Source organism: Diospyros lotus, chromosome 11 (genome assembly GCF_014633365.1).
Source record: "Diospyros lotus cultivar Yz01 chromosome 11, ASM1463336v1, whole genome shotgun sequence".
Classification (NCBI taxonomy): Eukaryota; Viridiplantae; Streptophyta; class Magnoliopsida; order Ericales; family Ebenaceae; genus Diospyros; species Diospyros lotus.
In genome coordinates, this window is record NC_068348.1 from 19,641,019 (window position 1) to 19,665,382 (window position 24,364).

At 36.7% G+C, this 24,364-nt stretch overlaps 1 protein-coding gene and 1 long non-coding RNA gene across 2 annotated transcripts; both read left to right on the forward strand.

Moving 5' to 3' along the window:
• Positions 1-1,321: 1,321 nt before the first annotated feature.
• Positions 1,322-1,963, forward strand: LOC127813565 (uncharacterized). The gene is made up of 3 exons (XR_008026130.1): positions 1,322-1,399; positions 1,507-1,630; positions 1,837-1,963. It is a non-coding gene; the product is annotated as an uncharacterized LOC127813565 (long non-coding RNA).
• A 923-nt stretch (positions 1,964-2,886) lies between these two features.
• On the forward strand, positions 2,887-13,910 carry LOC127812764 (uncharacterized). The gene is made up of 8 exons (XM_052353289.1): positions 2,887-2,970; positions 3,042-3,128; positions 3,242-3,313; positions 5,603-5,671; positions 5,767-5,832; positions 8,873-9,481; positions 12,466-12,537; positions 13,342-13,910. The coding sequence occupies exons 1-8, from the start codon at positions 2,887-2,889 to the stop codon at positions 13,573-13,575; spliced, it is 1,293 nt and encodes a 430-aa protein (XP_052209249.1). The 3' UTR covers positions 13,576-13,910.
• The last annotated feature ends 10,454 nt before the right edge of the window (positions 13,911-24,364 follow it).

Sequence of the window (24,364 nt, forward strand, 5' to 3'; positions counted from 1 at the left end):
CTAATATCTCCTGCAGTATACAAATTGTTGCCACTCACATTTGGTCATATTTGTTGCTTACCATTTAGTCAATATTTCATCATTTTGGTGGGTGTTGGTTTTGAACCAACCTATTTACTCGGCCAAACACAGATCAAGCGTAGTAAATAGAAACGAAAGATTACAACCATAACTCACACACTCAAATAGTGACATAACAAGATATGTGTTTGGATCAATAGATCATACTCACGGTAGAGGCTCCGCCTTTAGTCAATTCACTAGATTTCTCAAGTTTACAACTGATTATAAGATCTCAAGTTTACAACCGATTATAAGATCTCAAGAAAGGAAGTAAAAACAATATTGCAAATACAACTAAAACAAAATCCAAAAATAAGAACAAGTGTGGATCTATTCTAAACCGATCTCGCAATCAAGGTTTGGGATCTGTTCTTTCAGCCAACCAATCTTTCCGCCTCAGGCGCTTAAAACAATATAGAGATTAAAGCAATACAATCACTTACCACACGATCTTACTATGGAAACAACCAACCAACCGATCGAAACTAGAAACCAAAAAGAAGGATTCACAGGTAGTGTCTCGCTTCAAGAAATCGCCGACTTAGGGTTTCAGAAAGAGAGAGAGTGTAATCTAAAATGATTAGGGCGTCACACATCCCTTTTATAGCAGCATCAAATAGATCTGAAAATGAGCTAGACTAGCAGCAACTACGGACATGGGCTCGACCCATAACAAACTCGGCCCACATGATATATATAACAGAAATGTATAACAATTAAATTCAAATAACATTAATATAATTAATATGATTCTCAATTTCATATAACAGCATGCAATTAATTTGATAAAACAAAAAATGCAAATAAAAAACATTTAAACAATTTTGAATCACACAAAATCAACAGTGGGCTTTCAGGCTTCTCTGAAATCTGAGATCGAGAAGCACAAAGAAGTTAGGAGCTCAACTAAAGGTTGTTAACACCTACATTGTTCAGTATTCATAACTATTTGATAAACTTTTGAATATATCCTTCTGATTCTCCTGATTTTCAAAATATTGATTGATGTCTGAAGCTGCGACTACTTGTTAATTTTGGCCTCCATTTACTTTTTTTTTTTTTTTTATGTTTTTTTTCTGTCAATTCTGCAGAAAAAGTTTGAAAACTTGGCAAAGGAGGAGGAGGAACTGAGCAAAGAGTGTCAAGCACTTTCTGAACAGTTAGAAGACTATAGGCAAGGTACAGCTTCTTGTCTACTGTAAAGGCATGCATTATCTTGCCATCAAACTATCAGGTTCATTCTTTATTACAAATAGTAGGGAGGAGGGGCATGGGGGATGCTGCAGCTGAACATGCAATGAAGGAAAAGGAGAGGGAGAAAGACACCAGGATACAGGTCTGCATCTGCATGAAAATATTCTATTTGTAACTTCTTCACAAGTTTTCCATTTTTTGTCCCTATTTTTTCTTTCTGTTCACCTCTTGAATTACTTGTACCCACAGATTCTAGAGAAAACTGTGGAGAGGCAGAGAGAGGAGTTGAAGAAAGAGAAGGATGACCATAAGACAGAGAAGGCAAAGCATTTGAATCAGGTGTATAGTGGAGTCTTTCAAGTCTGTGAATCAGGTGTATACTTCATCCTTGCTCAAGTTCCTACCTAGTTTCAGTGCAGCTACTAATTTGAGTGGCAAATAAGATGTTAGTTAATTACCAAGGCGCAGCCCTTTTATTCCTTTTCCCCATCTACAAACCTGGCAAAAACATGGCATGACCCATGAGGGCAATATTTACTAGATATTCAGCAAACTGCATTGCTTATTGTATCCTTGCAGTATTTTAATTAGGAGAAAGCCAAGCTGGTATAGTAGATGATGGGCTCGAGAAGCATAAACATGCCCTTAAGAGGCTGTCCGAAGAAGTTGATAAGCTCAAGCATGCTAAAGGCAGTCAGTCTTCCAGAGGTAATGCAGTTACTATGATGCAAATCAATTGGGCACCTTTGCTTATTTCATAAATTCAGCGGTAGGACTAACTGTAAAGCTTTGCGCTTCTTATCCCAGAGAATGAGAGAGAGAGAGAGAGAGAGAGAGAGAGAGCATCGACATTAAATTGAGAGGTTGCGTTACAAAAAAGGCATTATCCTCAAGTGGGCCCTTGCAAGCTTTTGGACCACAAGTCTCTCATGATCAAGTTGCTTTGCAAGTGAAGTCACATGAAATGAAAAACAGTTAAACAACTAGTCATATAAGTTTAAAGGTATTGAACGAATTTTGCTCTAATATATCTCCATGATTTCAAAATAATCTTAGAAATTAGAGATAATGATTAAGCATATTTCATTATTGGGGTTTAGAGCAACATTTCTTCTAATTTTAACAATTTTTTTTTTTACAAACATGAACTTAATTTAAAAATCTCATTTTAATGTAAATCTTATCATTGAATTATGTCTATTCATATTTTGTTTATTTTTATTGGAGAAGATGTTAGGCAGACGAGACAATTGACATCTATTTAATACGATACTGATATCACTATGAATCATAACTCCTAACATTACTCAAAATATATATATATATATAAATGTAATTTATTTAGCCGTTATTTTTACCGTTACCGATCTCGTATACTAACTTTATTCAACCTTGGAGATGAGATGGTCATTCGACCTCTGCCGACACGTTAGCACCCAACTAACTACATTCAACCAATGAATCCATCACACCTTCTTCTCTGTCCACACCAGCAATTAATCCAAATCCAAACTTCTTCTGCTCACTGTTAATCTCTCTCTCTCTCTCTCCAGCAACGATTCAATTTCGGATCGTTTTTTCCTCGCTTCCCTTTCTTTAATGGAGGGTCTGATGAAGGGTTTGATGGACATGGCGCTGGGCCGGAACGATGCGGAGGATCAAGAGGCCGCCTCTGGTTCGCCCGAAGAGCGATCCAGATCCACATGGGCACAGGTTAGCACCATTGCTTCGTTATTGGGATTGTGATGATTGTTCATTGATTGATTGGTGAAATTGATGCCCAGGTGGTGTCGGGGGCGGAGCAGAATGACTGCGATCCCGGCGGTGATCGCCGCGCGGGTTACGCTCGAAACCAGTGGACTACTGAAGAGGTAGATTGATAGGGGTTTTTGATTTCCTGAAATGAGCAAGCACATCGTCGTGAAGAAACTTTGATTTGAGTTAACATAAAAATTGTGAATGCGATTCAATGCGTATTGCGCAGGAACAAAACTTTGGTACCAGCACTGGAGAGCGGCATTCTCCTCGATCCCGCCCTTCTGTACCGCCCAGCAAGGTTAGCCTCTCTCCCCCCCCCACCCAACAATTCTGTTTTCCTTAAAAGTCTTACTTGATCGAACTAGTAGTAGCTTGTGAATTAGCGTACAAGTAGGTGTATTTTATTTATATCCCAATCTAGATTCTTTTTTGTGTAGTTAACCATGAAATGACTATCCCTGATTGTAAATTGAATCACATGAAGAAAGGTCATCATTCTTTAATTGCAAGGCCTAAAAGTTGTTCAGTGCATTGTATTTGTGTGAGCATCAAATGTTTGGCAATTAAATGTGGTCTTTGTTATGTTTTTTGTCCTCGTTTCTTTTTCTTTTTTTTCTTGGTGGGGGGTTTAATTCCATCTTCCATCAAACCTAAAGGTGGTTGGTTGGTTCTGAAGGGGGGTGGTTGGTTGATTCTATAGCATGTTTACTGGTTCTGAAGTGGTGTTTTGGTGTCTTGGAATACCATAGAATGTCTCCCAATTTGCCTAGATTCGCACGAGGCACAACCCTCATGCAAGGTGCCTGAGGCACTTGCCTTGTATATATAAGTGTATTAAAATCATATTTCTTGTCCATTTGTCATCTTAGATCTTATTTCTTGTTGATTTGGTTGGATATTCTTGTATATCGGTGAGAGATGAACCTAGCGGTGTGAGCCAAAGGTCTGCCAAATCTCCCACTCATTGTCAGGATCCTTTGGCAGTGATGTTCACTCGCTGGAGAACTAACCACATCTGTGTTGTGCTTTAATTCTCTTTCTTTCTTCTAATTTCTTTTGCAATTTAGAAGAAACCAATTATTCACTATAATTTTTGCTGTGTGTCCTACTCGAATTTTTTTTTCTTGCTGAGAAATAAATGTTTTTATTGTGTGCTCTCTCTCTCTCTCTCTTCTAATTTCTTTTGCAATTTAAAAGAAATTAATTGTTTTTCTATAACTGTTTTTGCATTGCCTTCTGCTGTAATTTTTTTTTCTTTCTTCTAATTGCAGTAGAAATTAGAAGCAAGTAATCGTCTTTCTGTAATTCTTTTTTTGCAATATGCTCTACTATAAATTTCTTTCCTCTAATCTCTTTTGCAGTTAGAAGAAACTAATTGCAAAAGAAATGAATTGTTTTTCTGCAATAATATTAGTTGTTGTTATAGGGTTTGCTAGTTGTCATTTATGATTTTATGAGTATGCTTCTACCTCCTTATAGGTACATATTGAAAACAACAGTGTATAAGTATTTTGTAAGTATTTTGAATAAATGCTCATGTGCCTAAGGCTCACTCTTCACCTTGCACCTCGCGCCTAGTCCCCAAGCACTAGTTTGCACTTCAGTGCACCTTGTGCCTTTGACAACCATGGTTATAATGGAGAAAATGTAAAAATTATTTAGTGGAACTACACCAAATAATAAGTTATTATTGTAATGGTAAAAAATAAAATTTATTTTTTGGAAGAAAAAGGATAAGCCTAAAATTAAGCAGGAAATAAAGAGAGACAAATTAGCAATAAATAACAAAGACAATGCAACCCCTCCCCGGGGGGGGGAGGCAAAGACAAGTAGCCTACCCCCCTTATACCACATCCTGGGAAAAGTGGCATACCACATCCCTGTACTGTGTTCCACGTATCAAGCATTTCAAGAACCAAGTAACTATGTAGCTCAACAGTGGCAGGTTACTCGATACATTCTAACTGAGCTGTATACAAATAGCGTTCCTCCATGCATGATTTGTCTGAGAAAGTTGATTTAAGATGGTCAATCATAGTTCTTAATGTAAAATCACAATAAAATAACTCACTGTGAACTCTAAGAATCCTAATTGTGACAACTTTCATTCACCCAAGATAATTATGAATGCTAATGTCAACTTTCTAGAATTGTATTTCAAGAGGTTACACTAAATAGAAATGGCATAAATTTCTCTTTTACAGTCAACATAAGATATTCTAATGGATATACTGTTTGCATGGTACTTACATACCCACTTTATGTATGATTTATGCATCCCTTGAATCATGATGAACATCACATGATTTTGGTTCTATGTTCACAATATAGATTTGCTTATCTTCTTTTCATGGAACTTTCCTTGTGATTCTGGTCTGTGCTGCACCAAAAATGTGTAATTTCTTCTGGACCAGCTTTAAAATTTGGATCCGTTGACGTAAGTCATTTCACACATATTATTTATGGTTTTAATTGTATGTTCAACAATTTAATCACAAGTGAACCTAGTTGGCCATATTTTATGTTATTTAGGTTGCAGTTTAGTGTGCCAAAAATCATTAAGTTCTTGTTATTGTCTTAAATGCAGGCTGTTCACGAGGGATATGAAAGGAGTGAAGATGGTAGACAGGGAAACCACAAGCAAGGCCATTGGAATGTAAGGCTAGATTTAGCTTAGGATAGTTTTATCTGTTGTATTATTATGAAACCTGCCATGCAAGTTTGATTTTATTCTTGTGGGACATAAAACAGGACAACGATAACAATGATGGTTGGCAAACTGTGGGAAAAAAGACTCCAAAGCGCACCACCCATAAGGTTTTTTGGTCATTTATTCCTAGAAGGCACAAAACATAATATTTTGTAGGTAAATTGCCCCCAGACCCTCTATTGTTTAGACCATTTGCATGGGGGACCCCCTCTAGCTTAAAAATGTCTCTAAGCGGTCCCTATGGTTTATCTTTTTTGCTCGAACATCCCCTTCATTACAAGCAACATTAATTAAATCCTAATTAAGTTAAATTAATTTAATTTAATTAAAATAAAAAATAATAACAAAAAAAAATGTTGCAGCTTGGAACATGTCTCTGGCATGGGTTCTCCATAACCCATACTAGAAAACCATTTGGATGATGGGTTGAAGAAGACAAAGAAGTGGAACCACCCATCATTGGCAATGGGTTCCGGCAACTAGAATTTGATTCTTTTTTTTTGAATTTTAGGTTTTTATTTATGTGAGAAGAGAGAATTGGCTGAATGCCTGAGAGCAAGAGTCTTAGTTTTAATCTATATTTATAGTAATGTGGAACATATGTATGCAGAAAATTAGGCAAAGAATTAGGTCTGAACTACAACATATAAATCAGCTAATCAGCTGGGTCAACTATGAAATGATTACAATATTCAACAATTTAGTTTAGCTTAATTTAATATAATTTTTCTTAATTTAAGTTATTTTCAGTTTAGTTAATGACATTTGTAATAGAGGGGTCTTTGAGCAAAAAAAGGAAACCACCGGGACCTTTAGAAACATTTTTAAACCACAGGGGTCTCTGTGGATATGGACAAAACCACAGGGTTTGGGGGGCAATTTACCCTATTTTTTATGCTGAATTGACTTGCATTTGGATTGTACCATATATCCTAGTCATTTAAGATTGAAAATGGATTGGTTCTCAACTTGTAAAGACATCGTAATGTGATAATGCTCACTCTAGTATGTCTGCCCTATTTATGTTATTTAGTAGTTTGACTGTTGCTTGGCCTGATAAACATGTATCTATATTTTTTTTCTTAATCAGAGCATGGGGATGCTTCATTAGTAGTTGAATTTTAACTTGGTTGGCTTGTATGCTGCATGCTTACTTTTACATCAACCATTTATATTGTTGTAGTTATGCATTAACATCTGCCCTAGTGCAACCCTAACACCTCAAAACCCCACTTCCTCTAGAAAAACAAATGGTATGGTGGTGCCATTTTTTTTTTATTTGTCCCAAGAAGAATAAGATTTTATGTCCCCCCTTTTTTTTCTTTTCTTATCAGTGCAAAAGATTTCATCCTTTAAATTTATATGTAACCCATTAACTACAGCCTTGACTCTGGTGCATTTAATGTAATTCATGAGTTTATTGTTGAGGTCCATGGGATTTCCATATATTTGCCCCTTTTAGTTTGTAGTTTGAGTGGTACCCCTATGAATGTAATGTCAATTATCTTTCCAAAACCAAATAATTATCTAATGGTTTATTTGATTATTTTGTGAAGAATCAGGAATACGTATACTACCGTTAGACAAATGTCATCAGGATTCAGAAGATTACTCAAAAATTCAGAAGAAAACCATGAAAGCAATCTTAATTTAAGAGTAAAATCCTTTGAAGTGCCAGTACAATAGGAAAATAAAGGAAAGATATTAATATATTGGATGAAAAGGATGAAGATCATAAGCTGAAAGTGGTGTTTATTTGGGCACTAAATTGTTTACCATGGGAATTAATCAACCATCTTTGAGTAGTAAGCCATCTTCAGACATAGCCACTGAAAAGAAGATCACACACCTTTGTATGAGCCTCCTTTTCAAATTTGATGGCTGTCCGAAGATCTCATTCAAATCATTCAGTCATTCATTTAGATGAAGGGTGTTAAGTATTGAGTGGAGAAGTGGCTGTATTTTATTTGTTCTCTGAGTTCAAGGAGGATGTATTCTTTTTCTACAAATTTCACTCTTGATGTGCTAGCTTGCACAGTCGCATTAAGTAATTCTGTGTTACCAAAAGAAGAGAAAAGAAAAGTAGAAAGAAAAAGTTAATGCAAAGGAAATACAGTTTGCTTGATAAGTACTTTTTTATTGTTCAAATGCCTTGAAGTACTTTTTCTCCTTATGTTCATAATTATGTATCAAATAGGAATAGAGATAGTAGTTTCATTTTTGGAGTAGAATTCCCCAACATTGCCTGAGTTAATAAAAAGTGAGGTGGTTTGTTTTTGACTTTGTCTGTCAAGTATGCGCTCACTTTTTTTTTTATATATTTTATTTACTTAAGTTCCGTTTTGTGAACTCTTCTGTGACTGGATTTTGGACTCCACATGTTGCACCATTATCTGGTAGTGGGTAAAGATCAGATGTTCAAGTTTGTCAGTGGTGACATTGTGCTGATAAATTGGGTCTTAAGTCTATAAATTATGTTCTACTATCTAGCATCTTGAGATGATAGGACCAGGATTCAGTAAGGATCTTGGTGACTAAGATAAGATCTTGGAAACCTTTTAGGATCAGAATTTGACAATATTGCATCTTCACTTTGAAAAATGATCCCATTCATCAGTGTCTTTTAAAGTTGTGTGATTGTGTTTACTAAACTGCTAATAGAGTTCATGCATACTGTTCAATTGCTGAAAGATAGAGGTAAGCTTTCTGAGTTTCGGTTCCCCAAGTTTGCAGACCACTACTATCTGTTCATACTACTTAATCATAATCAGTTTTTTACTTAAAGAACCTAACCAATTAGTAATAAATTTTGATTGTATCAAGTCTAACATAATCTTCTTTCAGTTAACTAGTCAACTCAATTAGATGTGGTTTAGAAGATGCTTTATGTCATTAATGAACTTCTCAAATAAGGTTGCATATGGTGTCGACCTCCATCCCTTAGATTGGTTAATCAGTCTGCTTGATAAGATTTGGTTTTGAAATGCTATTTTGAATTAATGAGCTTGTGATGATTCTTGCAAGGTGAGAATAATCCCACAAATATAGCCTGAGGATGCATTATTTCCATGTTTTGGTGTTGAAGAAATCTGTATAGATCAATACCTCTTGATTTCATGCAAAATGTTACCAACAATAAATTGACAGGTCCAAATGAATCACTGGCAAGAATACAAACGCCCTGTTAGTGAGCAAGAATTCTCTAATGGGGTTGAATATGGTGACAACCTCCAGCCCTCAGAGGAAGAGCTTGCTAACCTTTCAGAAGCTTGCAGTAAACTTTGGGAACTTGATTTAAACCGTTTAGAACCTGGGAAGGACTATCAGATTGACTGTGGTGAAGGGAAGAAGGTTTTCCATAAGGAAGACATGGCAGAAGGAAGTCTGTTCTCCTGGCTGAGTGAGGACATATTCAGGAGGCCTACTTTTTCTCGTTTCTGCTCTCTTCTAGATAATTATAATCCAAAGGCAGGGTGTAAAGAAGTTGTTACACCTCAAGAGCTCCAAGAGCAAGCAGCATTTATGGAAGAAATCAGTAGAACTGCACCAATCAAATATCTTCACAAGTATCTGTCATCCAAGGGCATTGTGCCTGAGAATTATCAAGACTTTAAGAGAACGTTGACTGGTCTCTGGTTTGATCTTTATGGCCGTGGTGGTACATCGAGTTGCTCTTCTGCATTTGAACATGTTTTTGTTGGGGAAATCAAGCATTGTGGTGAGCAAGAAGTTTCAGGCTTTCATAACTGGCTTCAGGTGCATACCTCTTTAACCATCTTGCTTTCTATGTTAATGGTGTCCTTATCTAGCATAAAACTAGAATCAATGGGAAATCAGTCAACTATGCAAATGAATCTTTATGATTGTAATTGTTTAAGTTTTCTTTGCTTAACAGAAATGGATGAGAAGTGGAAAAGTACCGTTTAATCAATTTAATAAGGAAATCTTATTATTGGCTAAGAACAGAAAGAGTAGAATTTATGTTCTTATGCTTTCTAACATTTTTCCCTGGCTTCCAGATAAAATAAGTAGTGTATTGTGAGTTCATGATTGGTCTTGCACCATGAATGGGTTAATTACCCCAAAAAAACTCACCTTTTACCATGACTTCAATTATGTACTGAACTTTTATTTGAATGCTATGTAAATTCACTTTGTAGAAGGTATCAAATTCTTAGTTGGCATCACTTAGATGTCTGATTCAGTTCATTGTGTTTAGCATGTGATTTGGAGGGAAGTGATGTGGCATTCCAAGCCACCTTATTCAGCCAATTCATATTTTTTAATTGAGAATGACATGTCAGCATTTAATGGTATCTTTTAACAATAGACTAATGATGGTACATATTTGATACAAATTGAAAGTCTAGACCTAGTATTGAAAAAAGTACAAGTTAGGTACATAATTGAAAATTCAGTAAAAGGTGAGTCATATTTTGGTAATTAACCCTTATTTAATTGGCATGCTGAGATTCATTTGAGACTAAGATACACAGCTTTGAATGAGTCATTGCACATATGACATCCATGTTATGTGTATTTTATTTTGGCTTTTAATACGTAAGGGGGTCCTTGGACAATTAAGAAATGTGGTTTTTAGCCTCTTCAATTAAAATTTTGGCATAATCCCTCCTTCAACCATTTTTTTTCCGTCACCTTAAGTCCCCTTCATATGCTTGTAACGCACATGTAATTCATCCTTTAATAGAGACTTCACATGCTTGTAACACCCTTGTAAGTCACCCTTTAACGGAGGCTAACACCAATTACATACGGTGATGGAAAAAAATGGTTGAAGGAGGGAATTTGCTAAAATTTTAGTTAAGGGGCTATAGGCTACATATTTTAATAGTCCAGGGACCCCCTTATGTATTAAACCAATTTTAGGCGATGTCAATTGAAAATTAAAAAAAAAAAAAAAAAAACCTAAACTCTCAAACTCATGACTTTAGCCACCACCATCTTTCCACCTGCCACTATCACCCCTCCAAACCTATCACCTAAAGTTGCCCTGTTTGCCTCCATGAACTCTTTACCGGCATCAACTATCCCTAGTTGCCATCAGCGCTACAACTGAAATTCTAAGTCCCACCAAAAAGATACCCCATCTCTCTCTCTCTCTCTAATATTAAAACACCAAAATCACTGCAATCACCAACACTCATCCTAGGCCAATCATCACAACCACCACCCCCACCACCACAACCAGCCGTTCTATCTCAAACAACCAAAACCTCCGCAACCACCACCACCACAACCAACCGCTCAACATCTCTCTCTCTTTCAGCAGCAGTGATGTGATTAGGTGTGGAAAATGAGTCAAGGTCTTTGGACAAGCCAAGATCTTGATTCAATTTTTGTTGTGTTTGATATCTCATTTTTTTATGAGGTCCGGTTCTTTTTTTTCTTTTTTGAAGATCATAGTTCTTTGCTTGTAGAGGTTGTTTCCATTGATGAATGAGGTTTGGTTTCTGTTACCTCTTTGTTTAGTTCCCGAGACAATTAAGAAAAATATGTACTTCTAAATTTTTGTAATGTTTCTTAAATTGTTGTTGCAATTTGCTATTTAATTGCAATTGTGTTGTATCCATAATTTATTTAGTCTTGCATTTTCTGGTAAGTGGGTTTTGATGTTATGGAGTGGTGGGTGGAGCTTTTAATGGGTGGTAGTTGTGTAGAAGCAGTTGTGGCAGCGGTGGTGGAGAGGGAGGTCTAAGTGATTGGGTGGTAGTCATGGCTGAAGCGACTGGGTGGATTTTGCTTTAATGATGGCTGGTGGCGACATGGGCAAATAGTGGGTTTGCGCTGCAAGATGAAGATTTTTTTTCCATTTTCTTTTCTTTTTTGTAGAGAGAGAAGAGTGGTTGTGATGGTGAATTGGTGATTGTGGTGGTGGTTGACAAAAAGAAAATAAGATGAAGATGGTGGTGGTGGTGTAGAGCTGAGAGTGAGATGGAGAAGAAAGAAGGAAAGAAAGAGAAAAAGAGGGGCGTTGTGGTGGATAGACAACTAGAAAGAGAGGAGTGGTTGTGATGGTGACGGCGACCCTCAAAAAGGAAAAAAAAAAGATGAAGATGGTGACGATGATGTACATCTGAGAGAAGAAAGAATATAGAAGAAAGGCAGGAGAGAAAAGGGGTTAGGGATTTGAGAAATTTGGGGTTTTTTTATATATAATTTTGTGGTTATTATAAGGGATGATGTGCAAAGGTTTAGTTTGGTGTGTATAAATTAATCTAATGTGTTAGAGAAGTTTAGTCTTACTTGTCGTCGTTAATTGGGTCGTTAACTCTCAGTTGATCGAAAGACCTAAGGTGACGAAAAAAATGGTTGAAGGAGGGAATATGTCAAAATTTTAATTGAGGGGCCAAAGGCCACATTCTTAATAATCCAGGGATCCCTTTATGTATTAAGCCCCTAAAATTTGCTTACTTGTTTGTCCTCCGTCCCCTTCACATTCCTTTAACGCGTGTGTAATTTACACTTTAATGGATATGCCAAGAACTTAATGTGACCACAAAAAAAAAAAAAAAAATTGATTGAAGGAGGGAATATGTCAAAATTTTAGTTGAAGGGCTTAAAGGCCACATTTCTTAATAGTCTAGAGACCTCCTTTTGTATTAGGCCTTTTATTTTTAGGTTTTAAGTTATCTTTCCTTCTCTAAATGTTTTTATCACAATATTTTTCTCCTTTTTGAATACTAAGTGTTAGTGTGTATTGTTATTTTCTCCTCCTGCAGTTTTATTTGGAAGAAGCAAAGGGAAGGGTTGATTATCAAGGTTATATTTTCCCTCGTAGACGCGGGCAGATAGTAAGTCTTACATTCTCATCTTTTTTTTTTTTGGTTGAATTTTGTCTGAATCTAGCAAAAATGAGAGCAAATATCTGTCCAAGATGAACCACTCCATACTTAATATACGTTCTGTTTGATCTTCTTTCACTTGTTTCTTCGGAGCCACCAGTGGCTTTGCATAATTTTCATAACTTAATTTTGATGTCTGTTGTGAAACAGTTGGCATCATGAATGTCCTATCACATAATGAATGTGCTCCAAATTTTTGTAGCATGAGATGGTTTATGTGATTAGGTTTTGGCACAACCCCCTCAATGTTTTTCATGTAACTATACTGTATGGTTGCATAAAATAGCATCTATTATGATTACAACCAGATTTGTATTAAAAAAAGGATCAAGGAGTTCATTTGCATTTGCAAGTTCTAGGATATGTATGAAACTCAATGGATCTACATATAGTTCACCAGTTATGTGCATGGGCTGTTGTGCATTCATTTCATTAGGGGGGAAAAAAGAGAGGAAACATTTACAAATTTTGTATTGCTGGATCGTCATGGAAAAGGATTTAAGTTGGTAACTGTTTTATGGCAACATTTCTAGTCACATTAACCAACTTGGCATGGTTCGGTATGGGATTAACAAACTACATCATCGTAAACCCTGAGGTTTTCCTCTAATGGTTTCTAACTGAAATTGTTACTCTCTGTTTTACCAGCTCTCTTGAATATCCCTCGTACCAATTTTCAGGTTGATATATAGTGTTTATTACATCTATCCAGGCTGAAACATTATGTCACTTGTGTGTTGTGTGAACTTGCAGCCTGACTCAGACACTCAGCTGCTTACAATTCAGTTTGAATGGAACGGTGTGCTGAAATCTGTGTCAAGCACGTTGATTGGGGTGAGCCCTGAGTTTGAGATTGCGCTCTACACATTGTGTTTCTATGTGGGTGGGGAGGACAACCATGTTCAGCTGGGTCCGTACCCTGTCAATATCAAGTGCTATCGCTTAGCCAACAATATTGGGAGCGCATTCCCTGTTGCAGAGAGCTAGCTGATGATTCAAAGTTAAAGCAGCTCCTCCACTTACAATGTTACTTCTAAACATGCAGCTAGCTAGCTGATGAATGTGTGGTACAATGGCTGTCAAGATCGATAAAAATGTTTAGAGATCTAGAATTCATGCCATCAATCTCATTTAAACCTAGTGATTGTTGTGATAATTGATGATCATGTATGAGGAACATTATTAGTTAATATGTGAGCTCCCATGTCGTAGACATAGAAGTAGGAGTTTCTCAAATGCATATGACATGATAAACATAAGTTCATGTTTATCTGTGTATGAGAAGACTTTTAATAATTAATCAATCCATAACATTAAATCTATAGTGGATATGAAAATAAAGATGATATTGTTGAGTTTTGCCATCACATAGAAAGTAGTATTAGCATAAGTACAATGGAAGACTTTGGTTTTGGGGGCAAGGTATGAGTTTTGGAGAAAATATCCATTGCAATAAATATATTCATGTCATTTTTTTTTGTTGATATATAATAATTCAATTGAAATTAGTCATGCACAATAATTGTAATTTTTGTTAACTTGTTTATATATAAAATATTAAAAAATGTTGTATTTATATATTATAACTGAATAACTTGTATAATAACTAGAGTATACCCGTGCCTAAAGGTACAATATAAATAATATTAAAATTTAAATACAGTTATAATTTATACGTAATAATTTTGCTTGTAACCCTGAATCTTAAACGCTTTACAAAACTCAAATAAGAAACAAATATATAAAATTTATAATTTTCATCAATATTGTAAATTAAAATATAAGAGCAAGTAAAAAAAAATTATAAATACTGAACAAAAAATAGAAATTAAAGTTATTGTACACTTATTAACGTTTTATAATAAAAAATACTAAAATATTACTATCAAACAATATATACCAACCTGTATTCTATAATTTCAAACAAATCAAATATAAAAAAAAAATTCAAATTAAAATGTACAACAAACCATTACTCTACAATTTAAAAGAAATTAAAATTAAAATACACACCAATTAATACTATAGACATCAAATTGTAACTACATAAAAAAAACAAACATTAAAATGCACACTGGTTTAGGGTCGAAAAACCTACCATGCACGGTCAGGAACCCTTGACTATTTGATTTTTATATTATTTTAATTAAAAATATTTTATTATAATAAAATAAAAAATAGAATAGATTAACTAATTTCACACTAAATTGAATAAATTTTAAAAATTCAATACCTAAAAATAAAAATATTAAATTTCGAATACTACTTTGAAATTTAAATACTACATTAAATTTCAACACTATTATTTGAATAAATTTTACACTAAAAACAGATTTGATCATCCATGATTTTAAAAAAATTAATTTTAAATGTCAAATTCTTCAAACTAAAAAAAAAATAAAACTTACAATATTAGTATTTTTTATTTAAAAAATTAAATAATAGAATACTTAAAAATTAAGTATTGATATTTATAATACTTAAAAATTAAATAAAAATTTAAAAAAATTAAAACTTACACTATTCTAGAAAGGTCACACTATTCTAGAAAGCTTCCTCGTTTAGAAAGCTTTAGGGTGCGTTCTTTTTGCTTTCTAATTTTTAGTTTTGAGTTTTGAATTTATTTTTAATTTTCTGTTTTGGTAGTCTATTTTTAGAAAATTGAAAACGCGTTCTCTTTGTCATTTTGAAAAATTATTTTTCAAAACAAAAAATTAGAAAACATGTTCTTTTTGAAATTTTGAAAATATTTTTTTAATGATATTTTATTCAATAAATTTGATTATTAAGTAAATTATAAATATTTAATGTTAATATATTATTAAAAATATATATACATTTTAAAGTTAATAAATTTTATAATATTTTTTCCTATTACAATAATAAAATATGAATAAATAAATATATTTTGAGTTTTGAGTTTATTTTGGATGAAAACACTCAAAACAACTTTTTGTTGTTTTGAGTTTTCTTCACAATTTTTTTTTTATTTTCAAAAATGCATTTTTAAAAACAACAAAGAGAACGTGTTTTCATTATTTTAGAAAATTGAAAACTAAAAATTATTTAAAAACAATAAAGAGAACGCAACCTTAACTTTTCATTTTTTTTTATCTTTTTGAATCCCACCCATTTCACTGTCTCTCTCTCTCTCTCCCTCTATCACTACTCTCCCACACTCAGTCTCTCAAACCCACCACTTTCTTTCTCTCTCCCTCTTTCACTATCTCTCCCACCATTCTCTCTCTCTCAAACTACCGCCCCTTCTCGGCCTGCCACCGCTGCAATCATTGTTGTTCATCTCTGATGGAGATGAATAGCATTACTCTTAAATAACACATATTGTGAGTGAGAGCTTTCAACTTTATAGGTTTATAAAATAAGAGAGAAAGAACTGAGAAAGATATTTCAAAGCAAAACCCAGAATAATGAGAACCAAACTTTTAGGACCTACAGTCTCAATTTAAAGGGTACACATCTTTTCCAAATATATCACATTTTTTGCTAACAATTTCCATTTTTGTGTGATAGGAAATACTGAATCCAGTGTATATGTAAACTTTTTCAACAAATGTATGCATATGAATATCTACCCGCTTTTAGTGACACTAAATATCGGCTAGGGTAAGACATATTTGGTGCTGTTTGGGACATAAATTAAATTACTTATAAATTACTTAATCAGTTAAATCAAATCAAATCAAAAGAGGTCCAATCCAATAATTAATTTCTCACTAAATTGAATGGAATGTTAAAAACACACTCACACATACATATGAGAAGGAAAAAAGTTTAATTAATAAAGAGGAATTTTCTTTTGAACCCTAACATATACATATATATATACACATACACACGCACACACATTATTATACGGTGCCTTTTTATTTCCAACCAAACAGCAGAACCATGGAAAAATCATAGTAAGTCGTTCTCAAATCAAACCAGGGACATATAGAACTTTGATACCATAAATAAAAATCTATTTATAAGTGCAATAATTTCACAAATAAATCGCACCCAAAAAAACTTACGTTTGAAGAGCTCGACATTGGAGTCCATAGATTTCTCATTGGATGAAGAAAATGATAGCGGGATCTGTGTATATATAGACTACAAAATAAAGGCGCACACACAAAATGACTACAAAATACACACATATATATACACACGCATACACACAAAATACATAAATACACACACAAAATACAGTTACACGCACACACACACAAAATGACTACAAAATGTACATAAACACACACATATACATACACATGCGCGCACACACAAAATACATATAAAATGACCACAGCACACACACAAAATGACTACAAAATACACACATATACATACACGCACACACACACAAAATACATATATACATACACACACATACAGGCGAAGGCGATGGAGCTGGAGGCACACAGGCGAAGGTGGTAGGGCAGCGAGAAGGCGACGATTGAGCTTGTGGCGATGGCGGCGATGGAGAGCTTTAAGCGAGCGGGGATGGGGGGAAAGAGAGAGGGGTGACGACGGGCGGTGGGGCGACACGGGGGTCTGCTACGCATGGGTAAGAATGAGGGAGAGAGAGAGAGAGGCAGATGGGTGGGAGAAAGAGAGAGACAGTGACTAAAAGAGAGCCGCAGAGGGAAAGGGAGAGGGGGATGGGGGAGTGACTGGGCGAGAAATAATTTAACGTGAGTCATTCATCTAAAACATTGAATCTCAGCCATTGAAATGTACACATTTTCAAAACCCTTTGTGTCTTATTATATAGATATACACATACACGACGCACACACTGTTATACGACGCATTTCTGTTTCCAACCAAATAGCAGAACCGTGGAAGAATCATAATAAGTCGTTCTCAAATCAAACCAAGGACATACGGAACTTTGAAACCATAAATAAAAATCTATTTATAAGTGCAATAATTTCAAAGATAAATCGCACTCAAAAAACTAAACGCGTGAAGAGCTCAGTAGTGGAGTCCATAGCCTTCTCGTTGGGTAAAGAAAATGACGGTGGGATCTGTGTATATATAGACTACAAAATAAAGGCACACACACAAAATGACTAAAAAATACACACATATGCATGCACACGCACACACACAAAATACATAAATACACACACAAAATGCAGTTATATGCACACACAAAATGACTACAAAATGTAAATACACACACATATACATACATACGCACACAAACACACAAAATACATATAAAATGACTATGAAATACACACATATACATACACACGCACACACACAAAATACATATATACATATACATATACACATACACATATACAGGCGGAGGCGATGGAGCTCGAGGTGGTGGGGAGTGATGGAGAGCTTTAGGAGGGCTGTGTGGGGATGGGGGAAAAGGGAGGGGCAACACGGGGGCCGGCTACGGCGTGGGTGGGTGGGTGGAAGGGAGAGAGAGAAACAGTAAGGGAGGCGAGTGGGTGGGAGAAAGAGAGAGAAACAGTGAGTAAGGGAGGCGAGTGGGTGGGAGAAAGAGTAGGACAGAAAGAGAGAGACAATAAGTAAGAGAGAGCCGTAGAGGGAGAGGAGGAGAAAGATGTGGGGGAGTGACTAAATGGGAAATAATTTAATCTGAGCCATTCATCTGAAACATTGAATCTCAGCCACTAAAATGTAGACATTTTCAAAAATATTTGTGTCTTATTATATAGATATACACATACATACGTCGCATACACTGTTATACGACGCCTTTTTATTTCCATCCAAATAGTAGAATCGTGGAATGATCATAGTAAGTCATTCTCAAATCAACCAGGGACATACAGAACTCTGAAATTATAAATAAAAATCAATTTATAAGTGCAATAATTTCACAGATAAATCGCACCCAAAAAAGCTTAAGTGTGAAGAGCTCAGCATCGGAGTCCATAGACTTCTTATTGGGTGAAAAAAATGAGGGCGAGATTTGTGTATATATAGACTACAAAATAAAAGCACACACACAAAATGACTAGAAAAGACACACATATACATACACACGCACACACACAAAATACATATAAAATGACTACAACACACACATATACATACACACGCACAAAATACATATATACATATACACACACATACAGGCGGAGGCGATTGAGCTGGAGGCGGCGGGGGGGCACCAAGGAGGTGGCGATGAAGCTTGAGGTGATGGCGGCTATAGAGAGCTTCAGGCAAGCCGACCGTGATGGAGATATTCAGGCATGCTATGCAGGGATTGGGGGGAAAGATGGAGGGGTTACGACAGGCGGTGGGGCGACATTGGAGACGATTACGGCGTGGGTCGGTGGGACGGACAAAGAGGCAGAGAGAGATAGTGAGTAAGGGAGGCGGGTGGGTGGGAAAAAGAGAGAAAGAGAGAGGGAGAGTGGGACAGAAAGGAAGAGACAGTGCATAAAAAAGAGCTGTAAAGAGAGAGGGAGAGGAAGAGAGGTGAAGTGACTGGGCGAAAAATAATTTAATCTGAGCCATTCATCTGAAACATTGAATCTCAGCCTTTGAAATGTAGACATTTTCAAAACATTTGTCATATTATATAGATATACACATACACAAGGCGCACACACTATTATACGACGCCTTTCTATTTCCAACCAAATTTCAAAACCATGGAAGGATCATAATAAGTCGTTCTCAAATCAAAACAATGATATATAAAACTTTGAAACCAAAAATAAAAATCTATTTATAAGTATAATAATTTCACAGATAAATCGCACCCAAAAAAGCTTATGCGTGAAGAGCTCGGCATCGGAGTCCATAGACTTCTCATTGCGTGAAGAAAATGTGGGCGAAATCTGTGTATATATAGACAACAAAATAAAGACACATACACAAAATGACTGCAAAATACAAACATATACATACACACGCACACACACAAAATGACTATAGAATGTACATACATACGCACACATATACATACACACGCATACTCACACAAAATACATATAAAATGACTACAGCACACATACAAAATGACCACAAAATACACATATATACATACACACGCACACACAAAAAATACATATACACATATACACACACACATACAGGCGGAGGCGATGGAACTGGAGGCGTACAGACAGAGACGATAGAGTTAGAGGTGACGGGGCGACGAGGAGGCGACGATGGAGCTTGAGGCAATAGAGAGCTTCAAGTGGGTCGGTTGCGATGGAGAGCTTCGAGCGGGTCGTGTAGGGATGGGGGGAAAGATGGAGGGGCGACAAGGGAGCTGGCTAAGGTGTGGGTGGGTTGGAGGGAGAGAGAGGCAATTAGTGAGGAAGATAGATGGACGGGAGAAAGAAAGAGACAATGAGTTATAGAGAGCTGCAGAGGGAGAAGGGGAGAGAGAAAAAGGGAGTGACTGGGCGGGAAATAATTTAATGAGCCATTCATCTGAAACATTGAATCCCAGCCATTGAAATATAGACATTTCCAAAAATCTTTATGTCTTATTATATAGATATACACATACACACGATGCACACACTGTTATACGATGCCTTTCTGTTTCCATCCAAATAGCAGAATCGTGGCAGGATCATAGTAAGTCATTCTCAAATCAAATTAGGGACATACAGAACTTTGAAACCATAAATAAAAATCCATTTATAAGTGTAATAATTTCACAGATAAATCGCACCCAAAAAAGCTTACGCATGAAAAGCTCGGCATCAGAGTCCATAGACTTCTCATTGTGTGAAGAAAATGAGGGTGGGATCTGTGTATATATAGACTACAAAATAAAGGTATACACACAAAATGACTACAAAATACACACATATACATACACACGCACACATATACACATGCACACACACACAAAATACATATAAAATAATTACAGCACACAAAATGACTACAAAATACACATATATACATAATACACATATATACATACACATGCACACACAAAATATATATATACATATACACACACATACAGGTAGAGGTGATGGAGCTGGAGACGGCGAGGCAGCGAGGAGACTGCAATGGAGCTTGAGGCGATGGCAGCAATGTAGAGCTTCAGGCGGGCCAGCTGCGATGAAGAGCTTCAGACGGGCTGTGCAAGGATGGGGGGAAATGATGGAGGGGCGACGACGAATGGTGGGGCGACACAGGAGCTGGCAATTAGTGAGGGAGACAGGTGAGTGGGAGAAAGAGAGGGAGAGAGTGGGACAAAAAGAGAGAGACAATGAGTAATAGGGAGCTGCAGGAAGAGAGGGAGAGAAAGAAAGAGAAAGTGACTGGGCGGGAAATAATTTAATTTAAGCGATTTATCTGAAATATTAAATCTTAGCCATTGAAATATAGACATTTTCAAAACCTTTGTGTCTTATTATATAGATATACACATACATACGACATACACACGACACACACACTATTATATGACGCCTTTCTGTTTCCAACCAAATAGCAGAACCGTGCCATGATCATAGTAAGTTGTTCTTAAATCAAACTAAGGACATACAGAACTTTAAAACCATAAATAAAAATTCATTTATAAGTGCAATGATTTCATAGATAAATCGTACCGAAAAAAGCTTACGCGTGAAGAGCTCGGCATCGGAGTCCATAGACTTCTCATTGGGTGAAGAAAATGATGGAAAGATCTTTGTAAATATAGACTACAAAATAAAGACACACACAAAATGACTACAAAATATACACATATACATACACACACACATCAAATACATAAATATACGCACAAAATGTAGTTACACACACACACACAAAATTACTACAGAATATACATACACACATACACATACACACGCACACATACACACACACATACACACAAAATACATATAAAATGACTACAGCACACACACAAAATGACTACAAAATACACATATATACATACACATGCACACACACAAAATATATATATACATATACACACACATACAGGCAGAGGCGATAGAGCTGGAGATGGCAGGGTAACAAAGAGGCGGCAATGGAGCTTGAAAAGATGCCTATGATGGAGAGCTTCAGGCAGGGTAGTCACGATGGAGAGATTTAAGTGGGCCATGCAAGGATGGAGGGAAAAAGAAAGGGGCAACGGCGAGCGGTGGGGTAACACGGGTGTCGACTATGATGTGGGTGGGTGGGAGTGTAACATCCGGTGTAACCGGTGTTAAGAGAATAAGAAAGGAAGTAAGAAAACTTCCAAAAATACCCTTGAGGTGGTGATGAATCCTTGAGATTGAGGGTGCCCTATGAGAGGGGTATTTTGGTAATTTGGATGGTGAAATCCAATAAAAAGGGTATTTTGATAAATTGGAAATAATTCCTATGTGGAATTAGGTGAATAAGTGGATTAAATCCCAATTTGGTATTTATATGGAGATATATGGGATTAAAAAATTCACAAAGGGTATTTTGAAAATTTTGGAATCTACTTCCATAAAAGAATTTAATTATGGAAAGTAGGGAAAATGGAGAATATGAAATTATTGGAGGAAATAATTATTTTTCCCTAAAATGGTGAATTAATGTGGTAATGCCACATGGATGGCCAAGATAAAGAATTGGAAGCCAAGTTTGTGTCTTAAAGTGACACTTGGCATAATCTTGGAAATTTGAGAGAAATATGTATATTAGTGTTATATGTATTTCCCGCATCACCCCGCATGGGCCAGACTCGGTCCGATAGACCGGCCCAATCACCCAAGGCCAAGAAGGCCCGGACGACCCCGTCAAGGAAGGTCCAGCCTCCACCAAAGATCCGGAACTCGTAAAGCGAGCATATGGCGAGCTCCCGGTAATCCCCCAACGAGCTCGGAGCAATCGACTAACGAGCTCCTGAAATATCCTCCAGATCGCTGGCCCATCCAGGTCGCTGGCCTAAAACCTCCAGCTCGCATGAGCGGCAAAGCTGCTGAGAAGTCAGAGGTAGGGTCCGATCACTTTATCTGTAACAGCCCATGCCCTTCGTAATGAGGATCCCACTCCCGGTCTTGCGAAGGCGGTAAGAACTGTTTGTCCCCCATTATACAAACACTGTATTTTTATATATTATCTAGATTGTAAAAGCCCCTCAAGATAAATGAGAATCAAAGAGACCATGAGGGGCAAGGAGGACAAGAAAAATAATAATTAGATACCGCTACTCGGGGAGAATAATGAGATGGCGGCCGTGGACTAGGCATCGTTCTGGCCGAACCACGTAAAAGATTCTGGTGTACACGCTTGGAACTTTGGGGGGAGGGGTTTTCTTCCTTCCTTCTCGGTATTTTTGGATTGACTCACCGCGGCCCAAAACGAATCACGGTCGGCCGAAATCAAACGTCGACATTTTGGCGCTAGAGGAAAGGGCCGCTCTGATCAATAGCCATGGCTAGAGGAAGGAATACTAGAAGTTCCGAGGCGGCGGTCGACCCACCTGAAAATCACCACGACCGACCACGAGACTTACCACCAAATGGAGGACCCATTGCCCCGACAGCCGATACTCCTTTGCCGCCGCCCGCCGGAGACGCTCCTGGCATACCACTGAAGGATCATACACGAGGAAACAAAGCATGCAACGGAAGCGTTTTAAAATCAAAACCGTTCCTCGCATTGATTAGAATCTAAGAGACTTACTTTTGCGGCGGATTACCGGACGGAATGGAGCGATGGGAGCTTCTTCGCGTTGTGGAGACGACGGCTGTCCTGCTAGCCTTCGGCTCCGTCGCATCAGAACTCAAACGCACCCTTTCGGTCTTCCGGAGTATGACTCGAACTCGTGGCCTCTCTTCGGTGAAGAAGAATGAAAAACGACTTGGATGAAAAAACAACCAAAGAGAGATATATATAGGGAGAACCCTAGGGTTAAAACCCTAGTGGGCCAAACCCTAATGGGCCAAGATCATTTAATTAATATCTAATTGGGTTAGCCCAATTAATTAATTAAAAAAACCCTAATGAACTATTATTTTATTCTAGCCCAATTAATTATGGACCATTCTGAATAAAATAATTCTCTCTCAATGTAATTCATCCAACAAGCCAAATGTATTAAAAAAATACATGAGTTACATAAAGCTACCCCGGGGACCAAAAGACAAATTATTCACGGCTACTAAAATGACCAAAATATCCCTGCTACCTAGTAGCTATATTTTGTCATTCTAAGTGTTCCAACTATCACCATATGGTAACACTGACCCCACGAATAATTTTACATATGCCATGTCTTTGACCTACTAGTGTAATGACGAAAATACCCCTCTGCGTAACACCCATCATTTAGAAAGGAATAATGTACTAACACCTTTCTAAATGACTTCTACCATCCTTAGATCACTAGTCCAATAATCCGTGACTACTCGAATGTACTTGCTTATCACTGGGAGCTACCCAGAAGCACACACTCTTAAGTCACGTTCCCAGGGCCCTGGATTATTCGATTATTCTTGGACAATCACAAGGGGGTGAATCACAAAAACTATCTTGTATTAGTCTGTCTTAGCTAATTAGAAACCATACTCCCAACTCAAAAGGATATTGATCTTTGATAGACCTCACCTACAATGAATCTAAGAATATAGCTCTAGGTTCACTAGACCACCAACTAATACTCAAGTATTAGAGTACTCATCCACGTAGTAGCAGTGATAGACTAGCTTCATGATAATTAGTACTTTGTCATTAGCTTCTATCGCAGGTCCACTCTACGCATTCCAAATGCGCTTGTACAATTAGAGTAAACGGACTGTTTACTGGCTAAGGCAAGCCA

What these genes read in the sequence shown, in the direction of transcription:
- LOC127812764 (XM_052353289.1), top strand. Translation starts at nt 2,887, where the DNA reads ATGGCGCTGGGCCGGAACGATGCGGAGGATCAAGAGGCCGCCTCTGGT. An exon ending in ACAAGCAAGGCCATTGGAAT is followed by an intron (nt 5,672 to 5,766) that starts GTAAGGCTAGAT and finishes GACATAAAACAG; the next exon opens with GACAACGATAACAATGATGG. An exon ending in CTCGTAGACGCGGGCAGATA is followed by an intron (nt 12,538 to 13,341) that starts GTAAGTCTTACA and finishes GTGAACTTGCAG; the next exon opens with CCTGACTCAGACACTCAGCT.